Source organism: Polypterus senegalus, chromosome 12 (assembly GCF_016835505.1).
Source record: "Polypterus senegalus isolate Bchr_013 chromosome 12, ASM1683550v1, whole genome shotgun sequence".
In the NCBI taxonomy this organism is placed as follows: Eukaryota; Metazoa; Chordata; class Cladistia; order Polypteriformes; family Polypteridae; genus Polypterus; species Polypterus senegalus.
The window spans coordinates 114,780,661-114,796,048 of record NC_053165.1 but is presented as its reverse complement, the minus strand read 5'-3'; the positions used below and the strand labels follow the sequence as shown (position 1 = coordinate 114,796,048).

Here is a 15,388-nt window from a genome sequence, read left to right as displayed (position 1 = left end):
GCGTGTGTTTATATAGATAGATAAATAGATAGATAGTATTTTAATGTAATACAGTAAGAAAACAAACAAAAACTGTTCAGTCTTACCAACCTAATTTTATGATTTATGTGTAAGACTTGGAAATGGACGTAAATGATTTGCTGATCTAAAAATACCATATTACCCATATGCCATAATAAATGTTTTACTTATATTGTCTGCATGCTTTATCAGGACCTATTGGTATGCTTCCTATGTTCAAACTTATGGATTTCAAGTAGTTATCTGTTTGAAATGAATGAATTCTTTGTTTTTATGATTAAATAGTACTCATTGTTCACACTCCATCGTACTTTATAGAAAAGAATAAACATAAAACTTTTTCTCTTGCCTGTGGCACCATTTTTAACATATCCGTCCCTGCTCAAATAAAGCTCTACCAATATGCTTACTTTAAGGACAGGGACACATCACTGTGTGTTAAATGTGGAAATAATTATTTCTGATGAACCTATATTAAAATCCAAAGATTCTAATGGCAGGTGTGCGGTTTGGGGGAGGGGTGGTAATTGTGTGTGTGCGTGTGTGGGTGTGTGTGTGAGTGAGTGTCTGCGTGCGCGAGTGTGTGTGTGAGTGTGTGTGTGTGTGTGTGTGTTTGTGTGTGTGTGTGTGTGTTCGTGCGCGCGCGCGCGCGTGCGTGCTTGTGTTTTCGGCTTCTTCACCTCTTCTCTCACCCTTACCCTGACCCGCAACGCAAAAGGGGTTTTTCAGTACATCCCTCCGTCAGTGAAAAAGAGAACGTGAAGCACCCAAAGTCATCTTTCAGCCTGGGTTTTTGGGGATTTCCTATAGGTGCGGCTCGACATTCCTTAGTTTTCTTCCTTTGAAGGAGTAAACATTAAACAAATTTCAAAAGCTGTTAAAACGTTACGACATAAGGATTTTCAAAAAAAGTGAAAGTTAAACCTCAAAAGGAAAGCACTCCCTGTTGGTTGTTAATATTTATGTTATACCTCTTTTTTCCGAATCCTAAAGGTTACAGCCTACTTTTTAACCGGTTTGCATGACTGCTTCAATAAACATTAAGAAGTGTCTCATGTATACTCGATAGACAAATGCGTGAGGTGGGAAGACTGCCTTGAATCACCTGGCAATAAAGAAGACCTGTTTTTTCTTCCATAATTTTAAGGACGAAGATGCAATCCGCCGTGGAAGCAGAACAAAGAAAATATGCATTTGGTACGTGTTTGCAGAAAATGTATTTCTTGCATTTATGTATTTATGTTGCTTAATTTGTGGCTATATATATATGTGTATATAGTTAAAAGTATACAGTTAAGCATATATAGTTATATTGATATATATGTAGTGAAATATATATTTATATCTACATATAAATTTTAAACAGCTCCTTCATAGGAACTTGCTGAATATAAACACATTAACTTAAATACACAACCAAATGTGTTGAACACTGACGATGAAAAACGATAGACCATTATAAACAGACTATTTATGCTTTCAAGTTTCTATACCCTAACTAGGAGTATTAATAAGAAGTGACACCATTTAAAATGATTTGTCTTATTCATATCTTATTAAGTGTATTACCACTATTACAACAGAAACGAATTAGAATTTTTTTATTGCAAAACAGTTTTCAGGTAATAATCTTGAGTTACAACATGGCACTTCATTTCTCCAAAGACAGCATTATTTATGAACCTCGTCTGATTATATACGAATGGAGAAAAAACCGTCATAAGTATTGCATTCATTGTAAAAACCACGCAAAACATGCAGAGTGTACTTACCGGCAGAAAAATAATGTCTGGATCCAATGCATGACGAAACATTTTAAAGAAAGATCTTTTCTTTTCTACTAGATATGAACCAATACTTCACAAATGTGTTATCTGAAATCTGCCAAAAAATCTAATGTGTCCGACAAAAAGCCAGAGATTGTGAAAGGTGTCCGGTATAGACCAAAAGACACCTCTCTTTAAAAAAAAAACACACCGCGGAGAAATGATCTATTCCATTATGTCGGAGACAATTAGTTAAAACAAAAACAATCAGAGGAATAAGGAGATTAAAGAGGACAGAAGATTTTTATTGTTATGTTATCGAGAGACGGGAGCTCAAACCGTTCATTTTAAGAGGTCTCCCGCATATTGAAGCTCGTTTCGAGGCAGAAATGAACCATACGCTAGGGGGCACCCAGGCACTGTAATAGATCCACGTCTTTCACTTTTTTAATCCCAGCCAGCATATGCTCTGATTTAGCATTGTAAATTTTTCAGAGGACCCAACTCTGACAGCCCCTGGTGATTCTCAAAGTGCCACAAGCCCGTAGTTAAAAATTGCTCAGACTAAGAAGTTAAGAAGCACACTGGAAGCCACTTTTCCAATTCATGATGGGTCAGTATCGCAGAATGAAAACAAAACTAAGACACCGATTAAAAGCAGAATGGTAACAGTAAATCAGTAAACGCTGGTGTTCTCATCCGCACACACTCAGTCTCTTTCTCACACCGAGATATGCCATCTCTAAATAAACCTTAGTATTTTATAATTATTATTGTTAATATTATTGTTATTATTGCTTGATCTGCACGTTACCGACTGTATTCCCGCTTACAAATTGCGTTTTTTTAAACTGTCGCGAACAGGCATACATAAATGGGTGGTTTTTCACATACGAATTAACAAGAACTAAATATAACGGGTTCTATTCTAATAAAATATCCAAAAAAAAAACAAGTATTGGAATCACTTGCATACTACATTTAAGTATCTCCGTAAAATACACCGTAGGTACTTTGTGTGTAAAGACTTTATGCTTTAATAAATACACTTGCTTTTGAATTAATGCATGTTTGTTCTTGGACAAGAAACTTTTTTTTTTATTTGCTTCTTCATACGCAAGGGATATGTTCATGACGGGTGGATTACATAGATCTATTATCCCATATTATTACAATGTTTATTGTGCATTATATCTCATTAAATGTAAAGCTACATGAAAGTAGTCACTTTTTTCCTGCTTAGATCGTCTACATCTTATTAGGAATCCAATTTGTTTTATATTTCAATATTCGCACTTACATTTAGGGAAACAGTTGACTACTAAATTCTTACGCTCAATTACACTTAAAAAATCATAGTTTTTTTATTGTGAAATATGTTTGAAAAAATTAAACACAATGTGTAGTAAACTGAAACAGACAGATAGATAGATAGATAGATAGATAGATAGATAGATAGATAGATAGATAGATAGATAGATAGATAGATAGCAGACTGATTGGTTGGTTGATTGATTCCATCTGAATTCCTACAATATCCAAACTGTAATACTGTCGCGACACAACAAAAAACAAAAATTATTTTAATATACATCTACTATCTGATGATAAACTGTAAGTTATGATTAAACACTTAACCCTCGTATAAAGAAAGGAGACTGTATGTACACAATACGTGTTCTACTCAGTGACTGTTCACACTCAAAATAAGCATTTTAAAGTCTCTCTCAAAAGTTTAAAAGAAATTTTACAACACTCTTTACAGTTTCGCTATTATATTTTAATATCTCTTGGAATGTGTAAAATTGAATTGCATTTTCCTTTTAATTGCCAAATCATAAAAATGCTTACCTTTCTAAATGCTCTCAAAAGTTATGCACGTCAAGGTAGAGAAAAGATAGTAGGCTCTTGTACTTTAATAATGACAGCAAAGGTAAATTATGGGTAAATAAATATCGATAAACTACAATATTGTTTTTCGATGGTAATTCATGTATAATGAAAATACTGAAAGATATCATGCGCTGTGTACTTGATTTTAAGGAGAAAAGCATGAAACATTATAATAAAGCATGCTAATTTCACTATTACTAAACATACCCGTATTCCACTGTTTACAATATTGCTTAAGTATTTTTCATTTTTATTCAAAATGACTTTTACATGAAATTATTAAAATAAACTATAAAAATAACACATGCATAATCACATTTGAATACACTAATAAGACTTTACTTGTGTTTAATCTTAATCGATGCACCGATGAATAGGTTAAAATATTTGTAAATATTTAAAATTTAATGGAAATATTATATTTGTCTATATTCTACCGACTTTAGGACCAAGCGGTTCTTCCCCTTTGGCAAAGCACCAAGTAGCACAAGTGCCTAATGGCCAATGGGGTTGAGGAGGCGGTCCAAGAGCTCTGACCAGTCAAACACAGTCACTTTCCTTATAAGGAAGCTCGTCTCTATGGTAACGTGTGCTAAGTTGCAGCAGTCGTGTCAAAGTTCACTATATAGAGAGCTCAGTGAGCTGATCAGAGAGAAAGCATTCTGCCTGCCCAGCTCCTACAAATCGCATTCACTTCCTAACCTCCCCCTTTTTAACATATTTGATCACTTTGATTCTCAGTTCTTTTTTATTATCATTTTTACGCGCAAGAAGGAGGTTCCGTAGGTTGTGATCTTCTTTTTATTATTACCATCGCTTGCTGGAGAGTTGACTCTTCATATCTGGCTCGACCACTAGATTCAACGGTGCTGCTACGAGAGCGATAGAAAGAAGAAGGACACATTGAAGACACTGATCTGTATATATACATATGTAGTTGTATATATATATGTATATATATAAAAATACAGACAAAGAGAGAGAGAAACAGAGATATATTTTTTGTATCAGTGCAAGCTTTTTCGGGACTTCAACTTAAAAAGGATCGCTTTTTACTGTTTCTTACTGGCACCTTAAGAGTCGGTCTCTCTCTTCTTTTTTTTTTTTTTTTGTGCTCTTTAATCTTTAACCTCTTCTTCATCCATCCTTTTATTCTTCTTTCTGATGGGCTTCCTGAATGGCTGACAGCAAGCTTCCCCGGACCTGGCCTCTAGACGCTAGTCGATCTTCAGCTCGACGAAAAATCAGTTTTATTTAAATATACAGAATAAAGAAGAAGAAAGAATTATTTACAGCTGCTTTACTTATTTATTTATTTTTTTCAATCTGAAATACTACCGGACAATTCAATTACCTTCTTTTCATTCATATTTGCACTGACTTTTTAAAGCAACCAAGAAAAAGCAAAAATCTCTGTGCATCTTCAAAAATCATATATACATATATATTTATATATATATATATAAATAGAGAGGTAGCTAGTTAGATATATATATGTATGCATATATATATATTGACAGATATATAAACGCTACAGAAGCAAGAACAGAAGGGGGGGATAAAGTTTCTTAACGTTGTCTGATAGATATGGCAATGGTAGTGTGGCGAGGCACCCAGGACGATGTGGCCGAAACGCAGGGGACCCTTTCATCCCAAGGAGGACCACTTTCTTTACCAACGCCTCAGGTGGCCCCACCAACTCCTCAAACGCCTGTGCAAGGGGGGCCCCCGACAACAACTTCACAGTCAACGCCGAGCAGCCAGGCGGGCCAACAAAACCAAACAGGGGAGAAGCAGCAGCCGCAGCACATCGAGTGTGTAGTATGTGGCGACAAATCAAGCGGTAAACATTATGGCCAATTTACCTGCGAAGGCTGCAAAAGCTTTTTTAAGAGGAGTGTACGGAGGAACCTGAGTTACACGTGCCGTGCCAACAGAAACTGTCCAATTGACCAGCACCATCGCAATCAGTGTCAATATTGCCGCCTTAAAAAATGCCTCAAAGTTGGCATGAGACGGGAAGGTATTGGAATTTTTTTTTTATTTTATTTATGACTGTCTATTTGTATTTGTGTGGCCTCTTTACTTTCCCATAGCATTGCATGGTGTGTATCTGTTATTTAGGACGGTAGCTTTTAGCAACAGAAACTCTACAGCTATCAGCCATACCTTGATTACTTCTGCTTGTTAAACATGGTTCGCATTCTTCTGTTTACATTTCTTCTCGGTAAGCTCACTTCGCCTAATGTTGCTGTTTTTTTAGTAGATTGATATACAAAAACAACCCCTTAATACTATAACTTCTATTCAGCAGTCTAACTGATTTGTTAGTGCAATCTATTAATATGAATTAAAAAAACAATGAAATGTTGGTAAGCGAAACGTCAGTTTATGTAGACATAAACGATACGCATTCATTTTCCCTTTGACCTCCTTTTTCCCTCTTTAAACATTTAATCTTTTCTGTTGGATTCTTAGAAAGAAGAGAATTTCGAGGGCAGCAGTGCTGGTAGAAGGGGTTGTTTTGATTTTTTTGTCTAAAGCAAAATGAGTGCGTAATAGTTTGTCAACAGTTCACTGTTGGCCCTACTTCCTCAGTCGTTAAATTGTCAGAGTTATATTTTCTCATTTACGTTAACTACTTTTAAATGAAGCAGTTCTTTAAAAAGTTTTATATATATATATATATATATATATATATATATATATATATATATATATATATATATATATATATATATATATATATATATATATTAATATTTCTTTTATAAATAGTTGCTATTTTTTTTTTGCCCAGTGGCAATTTATACAATTATTTAACTGAATGAATCGAGTCAGCTGAGATTTTTAAACGCATATTAACTGAAATATTTTTTTGTTTTGTTTGTTTTTAATGTGGTGGGCCAGATAAGAGTTTAGGATTTATGAAGTATTACAATGCTGTAGACTAAAAGAAACGCGCGTGATCTGCTCAGAGTCTGTACTGTGTTTAGATAGATAGATAGATAGATAGATAGATAGATAGATAGATAGATAGATAGATAGATAGATAGATAGATAGATAGATAAGCATGGTTAAAGCATGTAGAATTCAGGCTTCAACATCTGCAGTTTCTCTTTTTACTGCAGCCGTTCAAAGGGGACGTATGCCGCCTACGCAACCACATCACGGCCAGTTCGCCTTGACAAATGGGGATCCACTGAACTGCCATTCCTACTTGTCCGGATATATCTCTCTCCTTCTTCGAGCGGAGCCCTACCCAACCTCCCGTTATGGCAGCCAGTGTATGCAGCCTAACAACATAATGGGCATAGAGAACATTTGTGAACTGGCAGCCAGGATGTTATTTAGTGCAGTGGAGTGGGCACGGAATATCCCCTTCTTCCCAGATCTCCAGATAACGGACCAGGTGGCTCTCCTGAGGTTAACCTGGAGCGAGTTGTTTGTGCTCAATGCTGCCCAGTGTTCTATGCCACTCCATGTAGCCCCTCTACTGGCAGCTGCTGGTCTCCATGCATCGCCCATGTCAGCGGACAGAGTTGTCGCCTTCATGGATCACATACGGATCTTCCAAGAGCAAGTGGAGAAACTAAAAGCTTTGCACGTCGACTCCGCCGAATACAGTTGTCTTAAGGCCATCGTTCTGTTCACTACAGGTAAGTCAATAAGGTCATGTTTATACCAATAAAATAAATTACAATAAAATTGTCATTATGACTAATGTATTTATAAGCTGTGCAGCTGTTTATGTTTTGTTTTAGTTTAGCAAATGTGTTCATGCATTTTGCTCTTCACAATGCCATTAATACAGTACATGAATGGCCCACTGGCAGCTTCAGAAAATTACACGTGCAACCTTCTGTCCGAGTCTTGCCCAGCTAAAACTAGGTCGGCCCTGACTTATTTACTGCTGAGATTCTGTAGTCCAATTCCAAATGACAATGAATGCAACCGTTTTCCACAGAGCACTTATACAAGCTACTGTCTAGTTTTCGAATTAACAATGTTAACATAAAATAATCAACTTTACATATGCAGTGATTACGTTTTAATAGACGAGCAACACAAAAAATCGATTATTGACTCTGTAAACATAGAATATGAAGTATTTCGAAAAAGGTAATATCAGCATATATACAATATGTACGTTCAAATCGCAAGAAAAGAAACAGATACTTCCAAACTATGTATTTTGAACAATATTATTTTTCATTTAAATGCGTGACTTGTTAAAAATTCCACATTTGCAAATTACAAAGTGCTGAGCGAGTACATCTTTCTTTCTTTCTTTCTTTCTTTCTTTCTTTGACATCGTCTTTAATGGTAAAATCCTCAAGGCATTAACTGTATTAAATTAGTAATTGCTTTTATGTAACGCCGTGTTAAATTATTAGATAAAGTTATTACATGACATTTAAAAGTTGTAATATACTCACACTATGTGAAAAAAATATCGGTGCTATTATAATTAATAAATTAGTGAATTGCTTTGAAATTACACGATGTTCCGATTTTCGAATTGTGGTTATCTTAGGATTTAAGGTTGCCTCTGGATCTTTCCCAGCGTGGGTGGTATCCCCTACTTTCTCAGAAGAATTGGTACTACACACACGAGCGCAGACACACACACACATACATACAAAACAATATACAATTTACAGGGTAGGACTTTGATAAACTCAGACTAATTTTAATACTATCTATCTATCTATCTATCTATCTATCTATCTATCTATCTATCTATCTATCTATCTATCTATCTATCTATCTATCTATCTACTTTAACATTTTAATTAAGTTATTTTATTGTTATATTTATAACATAAGGCCAATAGTAAAATATTATCACCAGCCTTGCACAATGACTTTCGACACTACACGCATTAAGCTGCATTATGATACACTACAATACAAGATACATTGTCGAATAATCCGATTTTGTACAAGACAGTAAATTAGTGAATAAACTGAAAAGCGACGATTCGTCAGTCCCTTGCTAAACATTGTGACTTCATGTTTAATAGTGCATATATTCATTATTCTAATATGTTCTTATAAGCAAGACAACCTTCAATTTAAATAGATGAATAGAAGGGAAAACAATAATACAAAATAACATAGCATGCGCCAGCGCACTTCTTCGACGGCCATATTTTTTCAGACATTACATGAATACGCATGAATGTCCGCGAAGGTTTCAGTTTGTAATATTTATGGAACTGGGCACACATTAGGTTTGGATTAATCCTAATGCAAAACAAAAAAAAACAAAAAACACAGACGTAGACACACACACACACACACACACTGGAAAGGTCGTGCCATAACCTCAGATGTTGTTTAGACAATCTGAAACCGACGATTTTAGTAAGTTTTGATGTTTTCATGCTAAACTCCCTTCACGTATACCTGTTTTTATTCTTATAAGTAAAGGGGGCAATTTAAGACAGACGAATAAAGAATAAAAAATAAATAACTGATTAAATAAATAAATAAATAAATAAATGCAACTTCTCTCAGTCCAACACAGAGATCACGGTTTGCATGGCTGAGTCTGAATAGGCCAAATTGACAACAGGCTTTTTAAAGGAACAGTTGTCAGTTTCACTGCATTAGAGGAAACATTCTACTCGAGAAGGCGCTCACAAGTAAGTGGACCGCATCAAGCTAAAACACACACACAGACAGATGGACGCGACAACGATGAAAGCAAATTCTTTATTAACTAGTGTAGGGAATTATGCGTAAGCACCACTTGCGATATGACATGAAGGAGAATCCAGTCGGCAAAAGTGTTTTTCTGTCAGTCTGCAAAAAGTTACAAGTATGATCATAAAAAATGTAACGTATTTTTCTGTTATTATGTAGTGTTTGTTTTTTAAACAACCAACGTGTCACGTCTAATAGAAAATATTGTTGTACTCTAAAATATGAACTGACGCATGAGAATTGACCAAGGCATTTAATCTGACTATTTCTTCTTCCTTTTTAATTCTGGTTCTGTAGATGCTTGTGGTCTCTCAGATGTGGCCCATGTGGAAAGTTTGCAAGAGAAGTCCCAGTGCGCGTTGGAGGAATATGTGAGGAGCCAATACCCCAATCAGCCAACTCGCTTTGGAAAGCTATTGCTTCGTCTGCCTTCACTCCGTACAGTATCATCGTCTGTCATAGAGCAATTATTTTTCGTCCGTTTGGTAGGTAAAACCCCGATAGAAACCCTCATCCGAGATATGTTGTTATCTGGGAGCAGTTTTAACTGGCCTTACATGTCAATTCAATAAGCGTAGAAGGAGAAAAAACAAAACAAAAAAAACGAACAAGGGTCAGGGAAAGAAAGACAGGCTTAAGACTCCAAATGTAATAAATCCTTTCTTTTTAGAAGGGAAATTGCTGTTACAATATTAAGAAGAGAGGCATTAAAGGACTGTGAATTAAACAACAATAAGAAAAGACTTTCAACGAACTTTCAAAATGCATTTAAGAACTTATGTGTCGATTTGATCAACATGCTACTTATCATTTTTGTAAAAAGGAAATTTTAGTTTGTTTTTTTTTTGTTGTTTTCTTTCTTTTTTTTTTTTTGCTAAACATTAAGGAAAACAATATAAAGTGCATTAAAAGGAGAATTTGGAGAAAATAAGGAGAAAAGAAAAAAGTAAGTTTTCTTTTCCAAATTATTATTAAATTGTCCTGTGTCTATGTATCTATAGTTTTTGTATTTTTTTATTCTGGTTCCAAACCGGCTAATTATGTGGTTCTGTAGTATACAGTTTTTTTTTTTTGGTTTTTTTTTTTTTGGTTTTTGTTTTTTTAACCATAGCTTCTTATCAAACAGCATAAGAAACTGTGTATCGTAAATATGTTCTGCAAGAATTAAAATTGATTCCACTGAAATGGAAAAATGAATTTTATACAATATTAATGCTGGAAATGCACTTAATGTACCCATCTTTTATTCTTTTTGGGGAACAAGATAACTTTTCCAATTAAATGTTGAATCTTAACCCACTGCTGCAACAAGCTATAAATCTTTGGCTTGAACGTACTAATATGAGCACATGGGGGTTCTCTGCTAATATTTCTGTGAAGTGTCCAAGACACAATAAGACATGAATGAAGACGAATTTCTGTTTCTTGTTAAATGAATGAAATCCTTCAATTGGACTATTTTAAACCTGTATATTTGCAAAGCATTCGTATTAAGCTGTTGTCCGTTTTGCCCTATTAATTTACATATTTACATTGGATTCAGCATGAAAAGACACTGTTGGCACTTATAGTTAACATGTGGAGGATTATTAGGATTTTAATATTATTATTATTATTTTTTTTTTTTATAAAAGCCAGAGCTTTCAAAACGTGCTTCATTATGTATCTTGTACAAGTTTAAATAATTGAAATGTTTTTGTTGAGTCATTGTGTGTAAAATTCCAAGACAACAAGATGAAAGTATGTGGGAATTAAAACATTAATTGATATATGAAACTCATTTGGCTTTACAAGTCTATTTTAACGACGACTCATAAGTTTCAATTGAAATCTATAGGATGCTCATACATGCCTCCATTTATTTATTTTTAATTGCTTACGGAAAGGATTACATTCATAAAGCATTTAATGCTAAATAAAAGAGGAAATAATATCCAAAAGACACGTGCAGTATTAAGTCCCCCAAAATTGTATTATTCAGACAAATTATGTTTGTCAAAATTAAGTGCCTGTACAGCGAGAAACTATTAAAAGAGAACAATAACAAAGCCAGGACAAAAGTAACATTAAAAGTAAACCAGAAATAATGAACCCATTACAACACCAATAAATTAAGAAATAACAAGAGCCCAAGTGTTTATTTCACAGAAAAAAATGAGATATCGATGTAAATATAAATCAGTGTTTAATGAGGGTTTTCTTTATAAGAAATGTTTGTGTGTGTGTGTGTGTGGGTGGGTGTGCGTGTATGCGTGTATGTATGTATGTATGTATGTATGTATGTATGTATGTATGTATGTATGTATGTATGTATGTATGTTTTAAAAGAAGATATGTGGTTGCCATTTAAATTTTATTTTAATATGTTTATCTGAGGATTGTTAAGGCGTGACTGATCTATAGCTGTTAGCATTGAAGGGTCAATTTTACTGTATATAAACATTAAAAAGGATTTTTTTTTTAACTGTGAACGCATGACCACGGGTCGCTAACAGATTTTGCATTTGATATACACCAATGTAAATGTTTTCAATTGTATAGATATCTTCTGTGCAGTCACTACAGTAGCCCATGTATTTGAAACAAAACGTGCACCCTCATTCTAAACAATAATAATATAAATGGTAATAGTACTATTACTGAGTATTAAAAATAATATTATTAGCGAGGAGGGTGAGAAAAGTAAATGCGCAAGGTGAGCTGGTTTGGAAAATTTAGGTATTTCATTTTTAATGTTTTACTCCTTTTCGAGTTTTTAACAAAATGCCGTGTGTGTGAAAGCTTGCAAATGTGTCCTTTTTTGTTGGGGGTGGGTGGGGGGGCGGGGGTATCTGCACCGCATAGGATAACGATACTGTGGTTTATTTAAAAAAGGGAATATTTTGTATTGCTACATATAGCAGTGATCTTTTTTGGCTGTTACTACAGACACATCTGGACCAGAGAATGATTTATGATTGTAATTATGGACACAGTTTCAACAACTGACCCACCGTTTTTATATATAAATAAATATATAAATATATATATAAAATATATTACTGCAGGGTATTGCTAACGTATAGATACTTTTTTTATTATTAATTGCAAGTGACATATATGTGAGTGTGTGGAAGTTTATAGTTAAAAGCTATTCTTGTTTGTTTGTGTTAGCTTATTGTAAACAGCATTCTGTTGTAAATTTGTTCTTGGTATTAAATTATAATTTATGACTTTGAAACCAAAAGGCATTCCCTGTTTTATTATCTTTTTCGTTGTGTAAATAAAATATTTATGAGTACTGTTTTACAAAGGAGTTGGCATATAACTGATGTGCATATATAAACATTTATCAGAGTTTGCTTACCTTTCAATCTTTCCAATTCTTAAAAACAAAAAGAAAAGTATGTTTTAAGTTTAAAGTTTAAAATTCTAAAGGTTTCCGGTTCCCTTCTTTCTGTATTTGATCAAAAGCTTCGAAAGAGAAATTAAAACTGACAAAGTGGAGAGTCTTCCTTTGAAACGCAATTTATCGCCTAAATTGACCTCTTTTAAAGAAATAGTGATTTAATATTCGGATTCGATACTTTAATATTCATTTTTGCAACTTATGTAATTACCTTAATTCTGTCAATTTCCTAACTAACTAGAAATGTCTAAGCTTGGGAATCGTCGCAGCTCTAAACGTTCCTTTAATTTAGTCTCCTTTTCTTTTTTTAAGTACGGTGTCCAAGATAACGGTATTTTACCTTTCACTGTAATAGCTGCAGAATCCAGCTTTTCTAATCTATTAAAAGAGTTCAGTATATGTAGTAAACTGGATAAATCTCAAAAACAAAAAGAGACCTGCCTTCTTAACAGCATGTAACACTGACATAGTTAAATATGTAAGTCAGTGTTATATAGTGCACGTATATACACCTTCCAATGTCCAATTAAGTTACCACTTCTGAACTGGTGTGTTAAATGGTATTTCGGGCTGTTTGTAATGGGAGATCAAGCGTGTTAAACTATGCCTTAAAGGTTGCTTTTGACTTAGTATCCTATTAGTTGAGCCAACATGGCGTCTAGCAGTGCGGCACTATTCGCATTGGAGCAAATATTGTTTAGTAATAGAAAACACATTTACAGACTGAAAGGGAGCCCTCCGTCTATATTCAGAGCACCCAATAAAACTATTAGCTGCGGGAGACAGCAACTCCTATGTTATTTTGCAATTAAACACGATGGAGCCTTCAGGGGGAAAACATTTTTTTACAAGAATCCCCTTTAAAATGCCATGTGCTGTCTCTTTTCCTCCTCCTTTTTCTTCTTTAAACCAAACTGAGAAAGCAAAATACAAGGAAGCAACGCACGTTTCCGTATATTGCTTGCTTGGACATTGCACTGCAAAATTATCAGGAGCTCCTAAATAACAACCTAAAATAATCATTGTGAACCTGCCTCATATATAAATTGGTGTGTTTTGGTCAGTTTTCCAAAGCCCTCTTTTTGCTTGTAATTGTGGCACAATGTAAAACGGGTATTTCAAAAAGCTTCATTTCTCCTTTTGTTTTAACCTCTGACGTGTTGTTCCTACACATGCATGTCAATATTGTCGCTGTCTATAAAAGCTGTTCGCTTGGACAGTAACGCGGCGCGTCTCATACCTTGCGATCGGCAATACTTTGTTCACAGACTACTTACATTCAGTGGTGTATTTAATCTGAAAAACTAACGTTTTTCCGGCTTTAGTAATTTGTGTACCGAAATACTCAACTGAGCAACAAATCGCATTTCAACTGTTTCATTTGAGTGACCTGCTCATCTCGACAACAAATAAAAGAAGGTGCAACAATTTTGACTTCCGTGGATAGCTGTTTCCATAGCAAGATAATTGCATTATTATGAAAATAATTCATAATTTAAAAATGATTTTTTTTCTCTTCATTTGTGGAGTACAATCCCAACACAGAAATATGTAAGTGGTGTTAAGCGAAACTTTCAAATTGTGATTCTTATTTTCTCTATTTATATTTCATTTATATACACACCTGGGGAGAATGATAGATGTTTATTTTATAGCCGGCGGGACAAGTTTTAAGATTGAGTTTTATACTTTTATTTCTATACTTGTGAGTTTAATTGCGATTCGTCAGCGTATGGTGATACACACAACAAGCTCAAATTTTCTTGTTATTATCATTGTGTATATTGTGACATATCTAGTTGTGCTGCTCAAGAAGATTTTTTTTTTACTGTTTTTCGGAACAATTTTCTCTTATTATGCTCACAATTTAAGCATTTCTTACAGGTGTGGAAGCACAACTTATTATCGTTAATAATGTAAGCAATGTGAGGATTCGGCATTTGCGTGTTTGTGAGCGAACTTTAACGCCAAACAACAGCAACAATAATCAGATTTTCATTTATCTGAAATGCACGTATGTGTTTTACTGGTAATGTTCTATATTTATTAAATAATCATATAAAATATAAACGCACCTGTAGATGAAAAAATCCATTATATAAGTTCTCAGAAACACAACGTACATAATGGAATATGTGGAAGGAGTGTCGATAAACAGAACAAGGTTCTAATCTTAAATCATTCAGAATTTAGAATTCTTTACCTGCATTTACAGATGCTGTCAAATACTGTACTGTACATGATATGTTTCGTTTAAATTCACATCCGTTTAAGCCCTTTCTTTTCTTCACAGTTTTATTATTCGCTCCTTTGTTCCTCCCCCACAGTTCTTAGCAAATTGGTGCTAACTTGTGCCTTTATGTTCAATCTCTAACTGGAGGTAATCAGGCGCCGCATGTCTCTCTCTCTAAAAGCATTTAATAAATGTCCATTAAAGTGCTACAAATGCAAGATAAATTCAGCGAGTCTGCTGCGTCCCTGAATTCAAACGGTAATGATGGATTTATCAACAGGGCTTCGCCTTTAGCTCAAGTGGGCACAAGTTTGTTCTGAAATGTTTTAGTTATAGTTCTTCGGGTCTATGCAGACTGTGTCTTCCAATGCTAT

The 15,388-nt window shown here is 34.4% G+C and overlaps 1 protein-coding gene across 3 annotated transcripts; it reads left to right on the top strand.

Annotated features, from left to right (window-relative positions):
• The first annotated feature begins 824 nt into the window (after positions 1–824).
• nr2f2 (nuclear receptor subfamily 2, group F, member 2) lies at positions 825–10,057 on the top strand. 3 transcript variants are annotated; one of them, XM_039773293.1, is made up of 3 exons: positions 825–1,218; positions 6,813–7,340; positions 9,691–10,057. In XM_039773293.1, the coding sequence occupies exons 1-3, from the start codon at positions 1,176–1,178 to the stop codon at positions 9,963–9,965; spliced, it is 846 nt and encodes a 281-aa protein (XP_039629227.1). In that variant the 5' UTR covers positions 825–1,175; the 3' UTR covers positions 9,966–10,057. The 3 variants fall into 3 exon arrangements, with proteins under 3 accessions (XP_039629227.1, XP_039629225.1, XP_039629226.1); XM_039773291.1 differs by lacking the exon at positions 825–1,218 and adding an exon at positions 4,182–5,703 and having other exon boundaries at positions 6,795–7,340; XM_039773292.1 differs by lacking the exon at positions 825–1,218 and adding an exon at positions 4,187–5,703.
• Positions 10,058–15,388: the final 5,331 nt, after the last annotated feature.

Coding starts and splice junctions, on each gene's coding strand:
- nr2f2 (XM_039773291.1), top strand. CDS start 5,268: ATGGCAATGGTAGTGTGGCGAGGCACCCAGGACGATGTGGCCGAAACG. Junction 5,704..6,794: donor AGTTGGCATGAGACGGGAAG/GTATTGGAATTT, acceptor CAACATCTGCAG/TTTCTCTTTTTACTGCAGCC. Junction 7,341..9,690: donor CATCGTTCTGTTCACTACAG/GTAAGTCAATAA, acceptor CTGGTTCTGTAG/ATGCTTGTGGTCTCTCAGAT.